At 40.7% G+C, this 16,907-nt stretch overlaps 1 protein-coding gene across 2 annotated transcripts; it reads right to left on the bottom strand.

Moving 5' to 3' along the window:
- Positions 1 to 6,600: 6,600 nt before the first annotated feature.
- LOC139534435 (uncharacterized) lies at positions 6,601 to 16,528 on the bottom strand. 2 transcript variants are annotated; one of them, XM_071333582.1, is made up of 11 exons: positions 16,170 to 16,528; positions 15,981 to 16,077; positions 15,649 to 15,767; positions 15,428 to 15,498; positions 15,191 to 15,322; positions 14,776 to 14,871; positions 14,196 to 14,324; positions 13,850 to 13,978; positions 8,829 to 8,854; positions 8,657 to 8,691; positions 6,601 to 8,559 (listed from the first exon to the last, which is right to left on the bottom strand). In XM_071333582.1, exons 1-11 carry the CDS (start codon positions 16,270 to 16,272, stop codon positions 7,760 to 7,762), a joined length of 1,737 nt encoding a protein of 578 aa, XP_071189683.1. In that variant the 5' UTR covers positions 16,273 to 16,528; the 3' UTR covers positions 6,601 to 7,759. The 2 variants fall into 2 exon arrangements, with proteins under 2 accessions (XP_071189683.1, XP_071189685.1); XM_071333584.1 differs by lacking the exon at positions 15,191 to 15,322 and having other exon boundaries at positions 16,170 to 16,498.
- Between the last annotated feature and the right edge of the window lie 379 nt (positions 16,529 to 16,907).

Here is a 16,907-nt window from a genome sequence, read left to right on the forward strand (position 1 = left end):
AAACTATCGGCCAATATCGAATCTCCCATTCCTCTCAGAAAATGTTGAAAAAGCTGTTTCAAAGCAACTCACTGCCTTCCTGAGGACAAACAATGTATACAAAACGCTTCAGTCTGGTTTTAGACCCCATCATAGCACTGAGAATGCACTTGTGAAGGTGGTAAATTACCTTTTAATGGCATCAGACCGAGGCTCTGCATCTGTCCCCGTGCACCTAGACCTTAGTGCTGCTTTTGATACCATCGATCACCACATTCTTTTGGAAAGATTGGAAAACCAAATTGGTCTACACGAACAAGTTCTGGCCTGGTTTAGATCTTATCGGTCGGAAAGACATCAGTTTGTCTTTGTGGATGGTTTGTCCTCTGACAAATCAACTGTAAATGTTGGTGTTCCTCAAGGCTCCATTTTAGGACCACTATTGTTTTCACTATATATTTGACCTCTTGGTGACGTCATTCGGAAACATAATGTTAACTTTCACTGCTATACGGATGACACACAGCTGTACATTTCAATGAAACATGCTGAAGCCCCAAAATTGCCCTCCCTGGAAGCCTGTGTTTCAGACATAAGGAAGTGGATGGCGGCAAATGTTCTACTTTTAAACTCGGACAAAAAAGGGATGCTTGTTCTAGGTCCCAAGAAACAAAGAAATCTTCTGTTGAATCTGACCATTAATCTTGATGGTTGTACAATCGTCTCAAATAAAACTGTGAAGGAAATCAGCGTTACTCTGGAACCTGATCTCTCTTTTGACGTACATATCAAGAACTGTTTCAAGGACAGCTTTTTTCCATCTAGGTAACATTGCAAAAATCTAAACTTTCTGTCCAAAAATGATGCAGAAAGTTTATCCATGCTTTTGTCACTTCTAGGTTAGACTACTGCAATGCTCTACTTTCCGGCACTAAATAAACTTCAGTTAGTGCTAAACACGGCTGCTAGATCATATTACTCCAGTGCTAGCCTCCCTACACTGGCTTCCTACTCTGGTAAGGGCTGATTTCAAGGTTTTACTGCTAACCTACAAAGCATTACATGGGCTTGCTCCTACCTATCTTTCCGATTTGGTCTTGCCGTACGTACCTACACGTATGCTACGTGTAACCGATGTGAAATGGCTAGCTAGTTAGCGGTGGTGCGCGCTAATAGCGTTTCAATCGGTGACGTCACTCGCTTTGAGACCTTGAAGTAGTGGTTCCCCTTGCTACCTTGCTACCTTACTACCTTGAAGTAGTGGTTCCCCGCAGCTTTTGTGGAGCCATGGGTAACGATGCTTCGTGGGTGACTGTTGTTGATGTGTGCAGAGGGTCCCTGGTTTGCGCCCGGGTCGGGGCGAGGGGACGGACTAAAGTTAAACTGTTACATTGGTGCAGTGACCCGGATCACTGGTTGCTGCGGAAAAGGAGGAGGTCGAAAGGGGGGTGAGTGTAACCGATGTGAAATGGCTAGCTAGTTAGCGGTGGTGCGCGCTAATAGTGTTTCAATTGGTGACGTCACTCGCTTTGAGACCTTGAAGTAGTGGTTCCCCTTGCTCTGCAAGGGCCGCGGCCTTTGTGGAGCGATGGGTAACGATGCTTCTTGGGTGACTGTTGTTGATGTGTGCAGAGGGTCCCTGGGTCGGGGCGAGGGGCGAGGGGACGGACTAAAGTTAAACTGTTACATACAGTCACAAGACGCAGGCCTCCTAATTGTCCCTAGAATTTATAAGCAAACAGCTGGAGGCAGGGCTTTCTCCTATAGAGCTCAATTTTTTATGGAATGGTCTGCCTATCCATGTGAGAGACGCAGACTCGGTCTCGACCTTTAAGTCTTTATTGAAGACTCATCTCTTCAGTAGGTCCTATGATTGAGTGTAGTCTGGCCCAGAAGTGTGAAGGTGAACGGAAAGGCACTGGAGCAACGAACCACCCTTGCTGTCTCTGCCTGGCCGGTTCTCCTCTCTCCACTGGGATTCTCTGCCTCCAACCCTATTACAGGGGCTGAGTAACTGGCTTACTGGTGCTCTTCCATGCCGTCCCTAGGAAGGGTGCGTCACTTTAGTGTGTTGAGTCACTGACATGATCTTCCTGTCCGGGTTGGCGCCCCCCCTTAGGTTGTGCCATGGGGGAGATCTTTGTGGGCTATACTCGGCCTTGTCTCAGGATGGTAAGTTGGTGGTTGAAGATATCCCTCTAGTGGTGTGGGGGCTATGCTTTGGCAAAGTGGGTGGGGTTATATCCTGCCTGTTTGGCCCTGTCCGGAGGTATCGTCGGACGGGGCCACAGTGTCTCCCAACCCCTCCTGTCTCAGCCTCCAGTATTTATGCTGCAGTAGTTTATGTGTCGGGGGGCTAGGGTCAGTCTGTTATATCTGGAGTATTTCTCCTGTCTTATCCAGTGTCCTGTGTACATTTAAGTATGCTCTCTCTAATTCTCTCTCTCTTTTTCTCTCTTTCTCGCTTTCTTTCTTTCTCTCTCTCGGAGGACCTGAGCCCTAGGACCATGCCTCAGGACTACCTGGCCTGATGACTGCTTGCTGTCCCCAGTCCACCTGGTCATGCTGCTGCTCCAGTTTCAACTGTTCTGCCTGCGGCTATGGAACCCTGACCTGTTCACCGGACGTGCTACCTGTCCCAGATCTGCTGTTTTCAACTCTCTAGAGACAGCAGAAACGGTAGAGATACTCTGAATGATCGGCTCTGAAAAGCCAACTTGCATTTACTCCTGAGGTGCTGACCTGTTGCACCCTCGACAACCACTGTGATTATTATTATTTGACCCTGTTGGTCATGTCATGACGTTGGGTTGGGGGTAGGTTTACGACAGTCATAAATACCTCTTTCCCCCTTTTTCTCTCTCCCCACTATAACTGATGTGACATAAGGAAACCCATGGGTTAACATAGAGATTCTGGGTAACATCAGAAGTTGGGGGAAATGAACTATATTCTGGTAATCCAACCAACTGAACATATGCGGTGGTACTTAAGGTATATTATGTCAGTTCGGTTGCCCTCTGACACATTCTCATCAATGATAGAATGACATAAACTCTACTGTGGAAAGTATAAATGTCAGAGGTATCGGATTCACATGGAATTGTGGTTTAATTGAAATGTTTGAATATGACATTATTTGTGAAGAGGTGAAATGTAATTTTAGCTTCCAAATGAGAGATCTGTACTTTCATAAGTGTTCCTCTGCTCACAGTGGCCCGCCCCTGTGAAGAGGCATGGGTTATAAACTTTTCAGACACACCCCTCTCCCTCCACTATAAAAGCCATGGACTAGAATATAACTTCCTGTTCCGGGTACACCAGGATGACGGTCCTGTGTCAGAATGGTTCAGACAATAACTACAGAACTAGGCCAACATCAGCATGGACTTTGATTGTGAATGGTATGAACTTTGAACTCGTGTTCACTACAGAAGTGATATCTCCTAGCCGTTGAGTTGGCAACAGCTGCTACAAACGCAGGTTAGGAAGGACAGTCCGAGTATCCCGTCTACTACCCACAACGTTACTACAACGTATCCCGTGACTACCAGAGACATTCTCCAAAGGACAGAGGACTCGGGTTGGCGATACGGTCTTCCATCTACCACCAACCTACTGAAGCGCAGCTCAGAGTAAATATTTATTGCATTTTCTTTTTCAAATGGGCGGTAATTTAGAATGCATAAGTTACTGTATTTACGAGAGCACAGCTTCGCCTCTGTCCGAGTCTCCCGCTCTTTCACTAAGACTTAGGCCATTCCCTTTGTGTAACAAGCTGTCATATCTATTCCGCCCGCTAGGGACGTTTTCCGTATGACGTAATTTGTGATCAAGTTATGATTTAATTGTATATGTGTGATTCTGTGTGATTAGTTAGGTATTTAGTAAATAAATAATTAAACCCAATTTTGTATTGCTGATTCAACTTGTTAGCCAGGATTCTTGCAGATAATCAAGGACTTACAACTTTCAGATGAGACTGAATAAAATGACGATTAATGTGACTGCTATTTAGTAAAATATTACTAAATCTTTAAGAGTTTATTCGAAAGATAACAGCTCTATAAATATTCTTTCGTGGTGTACCTCTCAAGTTAATTAATATTTACATGATTAGTTCAATCAGGTAATATTAATTAAGGATAAATTATTTTATAGAATAGCATGTCATAGCAATCAATCTGGCATAGTCAAAGACACGACAGTCATCTATGAACATTTGAACATCTTGGCCATGTTCTGTTATAATCTCCACCCGGCACAGCCAGAAGAGGACTTGCCACCCCTCATAGCCTGGTTCCTCTCTAGGTTTCTTCCTAGGTTCTGGCCTTTCTAGGGAGTTTTTCCTAGCCACTGTGCTTCTACACCTGCATTGCTTGCTGTTTGGGGTTTTAGGCTGGGTTTCTGTACAGCACTTTGTGACATCAGCTGATGTAAGAAGGGCTTTATAAATACATTTGATTTGATTTGATTTTGATTTGCTCCACCCACATCAGACAAAAAGCCAGATCCAAGGCAGCTGCTTTCTCCACTGGCACAATTTGATTGGCTGCTGTCCGAATCAAACTGTAATCCGTTAAATGAAGAGTTGACGCGCTGCACACTTTTTTTAATGGCATCATTTTTTATATTTGGGCTTGGGGAGGGTATCAAGTCAGTTCGAGTCAAAAGGCTCAAGTCCAAGTTAAGTCACGAGTCATTGGTGTTAAAGTCAAAGTCCAGTTGCAAGTCATCATATTTGTGACTCGAGTCTGACTCAAGTTCAAGTCATGTGGCTAGAGTCCACATCTCTGATAAACACCATGGGACCACGCAGCCGTCATACCGTTCAGGAAGGAGACGCGCTCTGTCTCCTAGAGATGAATGTACTTTGGTGCGAAAAGTGCTAATCAATCCCAGAACAACAGCAAAGGACCTTGTGAAGATATTGGAGGAAACAGGTACAAAAGTATCTATATCCACAGTAAAAAGTCCTACATTGACATAACCTGAAAGGCCGCTCAGCAAGGAAGAAGCCACTGCTCCAAAACCGCCATAAAAATGGACAATGACCCCAAGCATACTTCCAAAGTTGTGGCAAATGGCTTAAGGGCAACAAAGTCAAGGTATCGGAGTGGCCATCACAAAGCCCTGAACTCAATCCTATAGAAAATTTGTGGGCAGAACTGAAAAAGCATGTGCGAGCTAGGAGGCCTACAAACCTGACTCAGTTACACCAGCTCTGTCAGGAGGAATGGGCCAAAATTCACCCAACTTATTGCGGGAAGCTTGTGGAAGGCTACCCGAAACGATTGACCCAAGTTAAACAATTTAAAGGCAATGCTACCAAATACTAATTGAGTGTATGTAAACTTCTGACCCACTGGGAATGTTATGATAGAAACAAAAGCTGAAATAAATAATTCTCTCTACTATTATTCTGACATTTCACATTCTTAAAATAAAGTGGTGATCCTACCTGACCTAAGACAGGGAATTTTTACTAGCATTAAATGTCAGGTATTGTGAAAAACTGAGTTTAAATGTTTTTAGCTAAGGTGAATGTAAACTTCCGACTTCAACTGTAGATGGGAGTCTGTAGGACTTCCCCTTGAGCATGAATTATGACCACATTTCCACTACCTCAAACATTATCAGTATTTATTCATTCCATATAGCTGAGCATCTGAAAGAGAACTCTATCAAAATCTAGACCGAACAAACGTGTCATTGACAAACTCATTTGAAATAATCAGATAGGTGTGTTGTAACTGTTGCTAAATAATTGCATTACCTTATATTGCTAAGAACATGAGCATAGGGTGACTCCCATAGTGGTTCTCGAACCCAACCCATAAACGCCAAGGATAAACACACTAACCACTGTCTTGCAAGTGCATGTACTTATTGGGCCAGTATAGTTAGTCCCTGTCCAAACAAAACCATAACCCCTCCTCCCTAGGCACTTACGTAGATGAAACAACCTAAGCAATTGGGTGAATGCACTTGCCTTGATAGACCGTTCCAATGCACTTGATAGACCGTTCCAAATGAACCTTCACCCAGTCTCTTAGACAGTTTTATAGAGTAAATCTCCCAGGTGTCTACAGAGACAAACTGTGGATGGAGGCGCAAGACGGAAATGCAAGATCAAACAGATTATCAGCAGATCAGACCCCAATTTGAGTCACCTAAAATACTAATGTGTTAGCATCATAGTTTTTGTGGAAATAGGTTTTATTTCTTTGTTTTTTATGTATCCGGCAGTTGACCAAAATAACTTTTCTGAGGAATCTCCAGTAGGAGGCACCATTGAAGTTAGTTTGATAAGCTTGGAGATGAGACAATATTTTTAGCATACACATTTTAACTTTGGAACAGTCTAGCTGACTGGTGTTAAAAAGTGCGGTTAGGCGGGTCATATTTCGGAGGATGCATGACTCCGCCTTTCCCGAGCCCGTTGAGGCGTTGCAGCGATGAGACAAGTTCGTAATTGAAATTGGGAGCAAAAAAGGGGGTGAAGAAATTAAGTGTCTACTAAAATGTAAGAATAATATTTTGTGTTTTAAAATGTCAGACCGAGGATGATCTCTAAACCTCTAGTGAAGTATTTCAATAATTAAAATGAGGACTAAGTTATTTTCGACATAAAAAGCATCTTTAATATACAGTACTTTGTAAACACTTGGACAAGAAAGTAATCTGAGTAAAGTGATGAACGATGTTGAACATAAAAGAGGCTAATTGTTACGGATACAAGTGTTCTGTGTGTATCCTGTGTGTATTTCTTTTCTCTCCTTCTCCGCTACTCACAGGTGACAATAATCAATCCCCAATCAGTCATCAATCAGTCGCTAATCGGAAGACACCTGCTCCTTTTCCCTTACCCAATCACAGTCCCTTTCCCTTGGTTTAAAACCCCTGTCAGTTGTTTTCTCCCCAGCTCAATCTCTTTGTAACATGCCTTCTGTCTGTAGATCGCTTGTGTGGTTTGCATCTACATGTCACTTTGTCCCCACCTGTCACTTTGTCCCCACCTGTGAGTATTGTTTTGGTTATGGTGTTTGAGTGTTTGTTTGATGGTGGGAAAAGGGGGTAACCAGACAAGTCGCCCTTGGGCTACACTACCCGTAGTTAAACATTGTTAAAAACACTAGTTAGAACTGGGCGGAACACCCCCTGTATTTTTGGTTGGTTAGTTAGCTGTTTGTGAAGTAGGCTAGTCTAGTTTAGGGGTGTTTTTGAATTATTATTCTTTCATTCCTTGGGTCCCGCTCAGCCCCTTTTCCTGCTCCCCCCCATTTACCGTGTGTTTATAAATAAACATTTAGTGTTTGACGGTAATTAAGTTGTCTGTTATTTGTTCTCACTGTTACGTTTTCACTACTATAATTTGCATGAGTTGTGTTACGGGTCCCATTACCATCCCCCCTAGACTGTCGGGCCAAAGGGATTCGTAACACTAATAACCGGACTTCAGTTAAAGTTGTTAAACATACAGTATATAAAAAGATAAGACAGGGTTAAAGACAGAATTGTTCCCAAAATCAGAATATATTCCATATTCCATGCATTCTTCTTTCAGTTTTCAAATTGGACCAAACAGAAACTTCATATGTATCCATCTCACTTCTTTTCCATTCCCTCTCCTTCCCTGAAGTTCCTCTTTCTTCTTTTCTTGTCTTTACCCAAAAGCTCCATCTCTTCTACACTTCTCTTTTCATTCTTCTTGCATTGTTATTTTTTATGTGTGTGTGAACTGTGGCATTTATAGACACACGGGGAGTCGGGACATAGTTTACTTCTTCTTAGACATACCAACGGTGCGACCACTGCGACCGATGATCTTGGTGTGCTTGCCACGGACACCCCAGAAGCGCCTGAAACCACAGTGAGCCTTGTTCTTCTTCTGCCTCTCACGAACCTCTCTCAGCTTGTTGTCCTGAACGTTAGCAAGGACCTGGCTGTAATTGGTATCCTTTTCGTCCTTTTCCATCAAGAGTTCATTTAACTCTTGATGGATGTGAGAAGAATGTGATGAGATGGTCTCACACCTGTTTGTAGAGCTGGAAGACTCTCCGTACTTGGTCAGACTTGTCTTTGTCTCACCGAGATGCGTTTCTCCCTTTACCACGACACCCTCTCTGTCCTTATCTACCCTTCTCACTACATCATCCTGTTCTATTCTCTCCACAACATTATCCTCTTTCAATGATGAACACCTGATGGGCAAAATATAGTCATGATGAAACACACGGATTCTGCCTAATTTCCGACATATCTCTGGAGTCTGCTGTTTCTCTGTTATCAAAACCACATCATATCGTCTTGTTTCATCCACATCCTCTCTCCTGTGTGCAGCATCCTCCTTTCTTCTCTCTATCAAATCATCATCATCTCTTCCTGTATCTGCCTTTCCTACATTTTCCTTTCTTCTGACTGCAGCATGTTGTCCCTGTCCTTTATTTCCATCAACACCGTGATCATCATCTCCACTTGTCTTTATTTGAACATGCTCTCCAACCTCTGTAACCCCATCCTCTCGGAGTGAACCGTGAACTCGGTTGGTTCCATGGTTCTCACGATCTGAAGCATGTGCTTTGCGAGGGAAGGAAAATAAAAGACATCAGTGATACAGTTTCAAGGCAATTGATAAAAAGAGCACAGTTCGTAAATACTTCATAAATGAACTTACATTTCCTGTACACCAGTAGATAAGCACTCCAAGAACTAGAGAGAGAATAGTTTGTTAACTTACGTATTTAATTACTAATTGGAACGCCTGTTAATGTTCTGGTTCATACATTTGGCGATAAACTTTGGATACATAACTGGAAACACAAACACACGTGAAAAGAAAAACGTACCTTTCAATCAGTGGAGCTGGTTCGAGCTGTAACGGAGGAGGAGCAATGCGTCAACACTAAATAAATAGAATACATTTCCAATGGCCTTAGATAAGATTCTGACGGAGTAGCATGGTATTTGTGATGATTCCCCACTAAATCAATGCAAAAATGAACTATAATCATATCTGTTCTTGAAGTGATAACCCTTGTCTGACTCACTCCAGCGGTGATTTTATCATGTCAATCTTGGTAGGCAAAACAACCAATTTGTTTAGATGCATGCCAGCGAAGCCACTACACAAACTGCACTATAACGGTGACCACAAACTGTTAGGGTCTACATCAAGCTGTCCCAACAGTGGAGCTTATGGCTGACTTGCAATATGGTTTCCTCTGACTCCTATTGGATTTGTGTAACTGGATAAGAACCGCATTCTCCTTCAATAATAATGAATGTCAACATGAGTTTAGACTTTTGAACCATACACTAACATTATTACATTTACGTTCAGTAAATTCATGATGTTTGTTCTTTTATAATCAACACTTAGCTGTAAGTATAAGCAAGTGCAAGCAAACGAGTTGCGACGAGGTAGGCCTATTCATTCAGCACTTTCAAAATGGACAGCGACGGAAATTCAGATAGATGTCAGTTCAGATAAATTCAGCGAGATGTTGAAGCCTTAACTTTACTCTTTAAGTCACAACGGAAAAAGAGAGAGAGAAACACAGACTCAACGGTTAGCCTACCATTTGAAGTATTTTATTAGGCCTACGTGGTCTAAAAAGGAAGGACAATTCAATTACAAGGATCCACTTTTATAGACAATATACAGACGCACTGAACAGCGCATTGCGCAAACAAAACAACCCTCACAATATCAACTGGAATTACAAGGGTCTATTACTGAACTTTTTGTTGAACAAAAGTATTTGAATGGGAAGAGACTGTCACTGGCAAACATGGTTACGAGAAGGGGATACTATAATATACTGTTGTTGGGTCTGTAACTTACAGACCCAACAACATTATATACTATCCCCTCCTCGTGGAGAAAAGCACCTGAGCTAATTATAACACACAAAGTAAGCAAAACAATTAAATGCATAATTCTAACATTGCCTAAAATTATGAATAAGATACTGAGATAGACCTAATGTAACCAATATAACAATGCAGATGTACAAACTATGGCGTATAGAACGAAAAGTGGTTATTAAGAGGCAAGCTGTAATTTCGATTAAGTCATGAGCGAGCTGAGATGGATGTAGTCTATATGCCGCCTATTCGTTCAGCACTTTTGAAATGGACTGCGACATAATTCAGAACATGGGCCGTTCTTACAGTATTCTCCCTGTACACTAAGTCCCAACAGTAGACTAAATTAACGGGGGCACATAAGAAGACAATTAAAACTCTTACAATGGGGGCACGTAAGCAGACAATGAAAGCTGTTACAATATCCGATGATGACATTTCTCTAAAACAGGCCATAGGCTACATGTGCACCACTAAGGCAGAACAGTTGTACAAACAGGCCCTGCAGTGCTGCCTCACAATTTAATGCATGCTATAATTCTGGCAAGCACATACCTATTCTCCTGTTGTTGGTTGTGAAGGTTGATAGCTCATCTATATGCGGTGTCTAGCTGAGCCACAACGTTTGATTTCCCCAGCAACCCGAGTTTAACAGCATTGTCTATATGTGATGCACAATTCTCATGTTTTGAGAGAGACAGATGTTTTAAATCCTTGAACCCAGACTTGGACCACATACCCTCCCCACTGAATAGCAGGCAGGGGAGGTAAAATAGGGATTGCTTTGAGATGCCAAATCATTCATTGTTGAATTTACGATTTCTGACTTGTTGTGAAATGTTTATGTCAATAGGGGGGGCGCCATTTCGACTTTGTAAAAATTCGTTCCCAAATTAAACTGCCTCGTACTCAATTCTTGCTCGTACAATATGCATATTATTATTACTATTGGATAGAAAACACTCTCTAGTTTCTAAAACCGTTTGAATTATATCTGTGAGTAAAACAGAACTCAAGTTGCAGCTAACTTCCTGTCAGGAAGTGAGAAATCTGAAATCGATGCTCTGTTCCAGGGTCAGTTTATTAAATTGCATGTAATCTATGAGTCGACATGCACTGCATACGATTTCCCCTAGATGTCAGTAAGCAGTGAGAATTGGAATGGTGTTGCTAGGCAGATCTGAGGCCATATAAAGGCTCTTGGAACCGGGGGTGCACTCTTTTCAACGTTCGTCATGGCGCAAGACAGACCTCAGGATGGCATTCTGAAAAGCTCTCGTTATAGGCCTTAGATATATCCGGCTCTGATTTTATTCGATATAGGTGTTAAAGACATCATAATGTAGTTATTTTAAACCGAGTTATATCAGTATATTGCGATTTTCGGATATTTCTTTGTGCTGCGTTATGAAGAGTTGGACACGTCTGGGCCACATAGCTAATGTTTGCTGCTAATTCCTAAGTTGAAGACGACAATCTACAACCGAGCAACGATGATTCTGGACAAAGGACCACTTGCACAAGATTCTGATGGAAGCTCATCAAAAAGTAAGAACTATTTATGATGTTAATTCGTTGTTCTGTTGAAAAATGTAAAACTATTATTCCGCCATTAATTTCGGTGCGGTCTCGCTTTAGCGCACGCTGTATGTCGTAGTAACGTTAATTTAAAAAATCTAACACAGCGGTTGCATTAAGAACTAGTGTATCTTTCATTTGCTGTCCAACCTGTATTTTTTAGTCAAGTTTATGATTAGTTATTGATTAGATTAGGTGCCTCTCCCAAGATTTCTCCCGACATTTTGTTGGCAGCTTGGCTACTATTCTCATTGTATAACCACGATTTGTACCGCTAAATATGCACATTTTCGAAGAAACGATATATGTATTGTGTAATATGATGTTATAGGACTGTCATCTGATGAAGTTTTGAGAAGGTTAGTGAAAAAATTAATATATTTTGCTGGTTTATTCGCTATCGCTAACGTGCATGAATCAATGCTGCTGTGTGGTTGGCTATTGTAGTAAGCTAATATAATGCTAAATTGTGTTTCGCTGTAAAACACTTAAAGAATCTGAAATATTGGCTGGATTCACAAGATCTTTGTCTTTCATTTGCTGAACGCTGTGTATTTTTCATAAATGTTTTATGATGAGTATTTAGGTAATTCACGTTGCTCTCTGTAGTTATTCTAGTTGCTTTGGTGAGAGTTGTGATGGTGGCTGCAATGTAAAACTATGATTTATACCTGAAATATGCACATTTTTCGAACAAAACATATGCTATACAATAAATATGTTATCAGACTGTCATCTGATGAAGTTGTTACTTGGTTAGTGACTATTTATATCTTTATTTGGTCGAATTTGTGATAGCTACCTATGCAGGAAAAAAATGGTGGGGAAAAAAAGTTGTGTCTTTTGCTATGGTGGTTAGCTAATAGAAATACATATTGTGTCTTCCCTGTAAAACATTTTAAAAATCAGAAATGATGGCTGGATTCACAAGATGTGTGTCTTTCATTTGGTGTCTTGGACTTGTGATTTCATGAACATTTTATTGTATGATATCCCTGTGGCTTTAGGCTAGGCTACGCTAGTCAGCTTTTTTTGATGGGGGGGATCCCGGATCCGGGTTTGTGACTCGTTAGAGGTTAATTTCTCTTCAAATGACAAGGATTGAAAAGGATGTGCCAGTAGATTGTCAACGTGATTCATAATGATGACTGCTTGTCAATCTTGCGAGCTAAGATTTTGGAAATATGATGTTGACATAATCAGTCTAATCAAAGCTACGGTAGATAAAACATGATTTGACGTCCTTTTATCAGTGGCCAATGACCTTGAGCCTTCTTGGATGAGCAGTTCTTATGTAACTCTATGGCAGCACCCAAGGGGCTTGAATTTTCTAGCTGTCCCTGTAGAATTTGCAGTGACACATCCTGTCTCAGCCTCCAGTATTTATGCTGCAGTAGTTTATGTGTCGGGGGGCTAGGGTCAGTTGGTTATATCTGGAGTACTTCTCCTGTCTTATCCGGTGTCCTGTGTGAATTTAAGTATGCTCTCTCTAATTCTCTCCTTCTCTCTTTCTTTCTCTCTCTCGGAGGACCTGAGCCCTAGGACCATGCGTCAGGACTACCGGGCATGATGACTCCTTGCTGTCCCCAGTCCACCTGGCCTTGCTGCTGTTCCAGTTTCAACTGTTCTGCCTGCGGCTATGGAACCCTGACCTGTCCACTGGACGTGCTACCTGTCCCAGACCTGCTGTTTTCAACTCTCTAGAGACCGCAGGAGCGGTACAGATACTCTTAATGATCGGCTATGAAAAGCCAACTGACATTTACTCCTGATTATTATTTGACCATGCTGGTCATTTATGAACATTTGAACATCTTGGCCATGTTCTGTTATAATCTCCACCCGGCACAGCCAGAAGAGGACTGGCCACCCCTCATAGCCTGGTTCCTCTCTAGGTTTCTTCCTAGGTTTTGGCCTTTCTAGGGAGTTTTTCCTAGCCACCGTGCTTCTACACCTGTTTGGGGTTTTAGGCTGGGTTTTTGTACAGCACTTCGAGATATTAGCTGATGGGGTATATAAAATAAACTTGATTTGAAACTTGATTTGACATAGTGTCCCCTTGAGTGACAGAACACTGAGCCAATCACGGCACAACTAGAGAACATTACCAACCCCTACACTCCATATTTTCCACTGGCTGCCCCACCACCATAGAAATCACTTAGCTAGGCTGAAACACCTGCATTTTGGAGCTGCCTTCCTCAAGAAAGAAAAAATAGACCATGTTTGTACGTGGTTTTATTAACTCAAGGATTTTTTGTTTTTACATTGTTTGCAAACTGACATCTGACACGTATTAATGCCACCTGCCCTGAACACGAGTCGCCACTGATTCACTCACAGACCCAAATAAAATGTATGATATCAGAAAAATTATGGTATAGGCTGTATTGAATTAAATAAAAAAAATAATCTTGCATACCTTTGTGACATGTGAGTCATTGAACTCATACCAGTTGTGATCTTCAAAGGACTTGATCTTAGCAGTGTAGTGTCCATCTCTAAGACTTCCGAAATGGTCCACAATCGCATAGAGTTCATATTCACATTTCTGTTCAGATAAATCAGAAGACATGCCATTAACTGAACTACAGATGTAAAAACAGACATCACTAAATATGTTATTTTTCTGATGGGCAATAAAGTGAAGGCGATATACAGTACGACATAATGATCTGTTTAATTTAGTATAGCTACATTGCGAAGCCCTAAATGTAGACTTGTATGAGAACAAAACCTGTTGAATAAAGCTTTTGTAAGTAGTCTACCTCTGTCTGTAGTGTGTGAGGCACATCCACGCAGCAGTTGATTTTGACATATGACATGCTGTAGTAGTCAAATTCAAACCGCTTGAGGAGCAGAGTAAGAATTTCTGGGTGATATTCCATCTTGCATTCCTATAGGTGACAGAGGGAGGCATTGTAATACAATACCTTCTACAGTGAAAAGCTTGATATCCATTTTTGAGAGGCTTCTGGTACAATAACTACAGCTGCACTAAGCAGAAATGCTCTGCCATTTCCTGGTTGCTGAAATGGTTATAGTTCGCCTAATTTCAGTTTATGTGTCAAAATAAGCACGTATAGCGTAGAGAATAATTGTACCATCTAAACTGCTGTGAAATACTGTATCTTTTCCATAACCAAAAATATTGTATTTTCAGCTGTTTGAAGCTGGTGTACACAACTGAAAGTAAAAGACACGAAAACTAAACTTAAGAACGGGAAGCATATTAATAGCGCACAGAACTACCGCTTCTTAGATATGCTTTCAATGAGAATGACATATATATATATAATTCTCTTTCATTTGCTATACTAAATGAGAATTCTAAATATCACTACTCACAATGGTTGCATCTGATTTCTTTTCACATTCATCGCAGTACATTTGGTTTTCCCCATTGACAGTTGAAGACTTGAAGAACTCCTTAAAGCCATCTTTCTGAAAACACAGAAACACAAAATGTTATCTTCCTCCAACATACTGATATATTTTCCTGAATTTGTTTTATTGTCATATTATATCAACGTATAATATTAACTACAATACCATGATCATGAAAACTGAGATAAATAGTAGAGTAAGCCTACACATGCCAAATTACGACATAATACATTCCCACTGGACGATTATGCTAGTATTGAATAACAATAATATAGGCTATGGTATTTTAAGTGTTGGTTAGCCTTGTCATGATCATATGATATTTGCCATCATAAAACAATGTTTTTTGCTTCAGGTTAAGTTATATTTTTCCTACCACACTGTAGGTTTTGTAAGAGTCAGATGGATCTGCTATTGAGAGGGGCAGTGTCCAAAATGGACCAAATCCATCACTCATCACATGTTTTCCTAAACAGGTAGTGATGTGCCTCAATTGTCCTTTGAAGATCTGGAGACAAACTCTTGTCAGTCTTGTCATATCATAACTTATAAACATTGCATGGTTAGCTAACAGGTTTTTGTCCAAGATGAGGTAAGTAATGCAGTAGCCTACCTTTGACACTTCAGGATTGACCATGCCTAAAATCTTCTCAAAATACTCAGCCGCATCACATTGCTTGTATACTGGGGGAGCAAAAAAAACAATGAAGGGTCTTCTCCTACAAATAACCACAAATACTATACTTCATGCTACATAACATCACAAGCTGTACATCTAACAAAGTTGCTGAATTTTTAAATGTATTATTTAGCAGCTATCAAAGCTCAACTCACCATCATCAATGCCTAGTATTGATGAGATGCCCTTTGTGTTCGTTTCAATTTCACGTAAAGTTGTAAACAACTTTTTCAGCTGAAGATCAACAGTGTCTTCTTCTTGAGGAGGCCTATCACTGAAAAAAAAAAAAGATGACTGATTTTGTTAAGATATACAGTATACGAGATGTTTAGTACTATTCTCAGTGTACTGTGTAATGATAATGTTTCAATAGTAGAGACATGAGACATGTATTTAGTTAGATACATGGCTCTGGTATGACTCAATCCATTTCTAATACTTTCACGGAGATACAGTATCATTGGCACACAGTGTAAGAATGAGAAACCTTTCCACGGCCTCTCTGAATTCTTTAGTCATGAAGAGGACCTGCAGCACACTGTTCAAATAACACGTTGCCCCTTGATTATACAGGCCATGGTGTTCTAAAAGGAATAGAGTTATCAATTAGTGCATAAATCATAAGATACAGATACAGCTGCATTGTGTTGTACTGTACATACAGTACATCACATACCTGGTCCTGGAGTGGGAAGTATGCTTTTGAGCCTCGGTAGTGTCTTGTTGAAATGTTCAGCTCCATTGTTTACAGTAGTTTTCACAGTCCAAATAAACGCCATAGTGTTTCCACTTGCATTGATAGGCTAATGAAAGAATACAATGGGATTATCAAATCAAATGCAATATTTCTATTTGTCAGTTGAGTTATCCAAAAGTGTTTCTAGTTTGTTTAGTCAATAGAGCAATGCAAGAAAATCGAATGTAGGCTAGACTATACATATTATTCAATCCATATTTACTGATTTATTCGTGTATTCTTGTAGCTGAAAAGCGTCCCTTCGAGTTGTCACCTCTAAGGAAAAACAACGACGATGAACCGGCTTCACTTTCGATTTCGGCTATTCCGGTCAGTATCACACCGCCCCAATAGAACAAATATGAACGCCTTTTTTAAATGTTCCTTTTTAGCAAAGTTGTCTTTGTGAAGGCACACTCAGAAAATAATTAAACGTTGAATTGTTTTTCAATCACATCAAACGAAACTCTACATTTTTGGACTTAATTTAAGATATATAGGCTTGGCTCTATGATTCTTGAAGAATATAACTTTAAATGCATGAGTTGATCAGATAATACAATGTTTTAATCCTATATTGAATTATTATAGTAAGGTTTCAGGCGGCCCCCTAGTGTTTCTAATCACACTTGGACACACTGACACCTTTATGTTTCTGCATTAATTCTCTGCATGGAC

This window comes from Salvelinus alpinus, chromosome 11 (assembly GCF_045679555.1).
Source record: "Salvelinus alpinus chromosome 11, SLU_Salpinus.1, whole genome shotgun sequence".
NCBI lineage: Eukaryota > Metazoa > Chordata > Actinopteri > Salmoniformes > Salmonidae > Salvelinus > Salvelinus alpinus.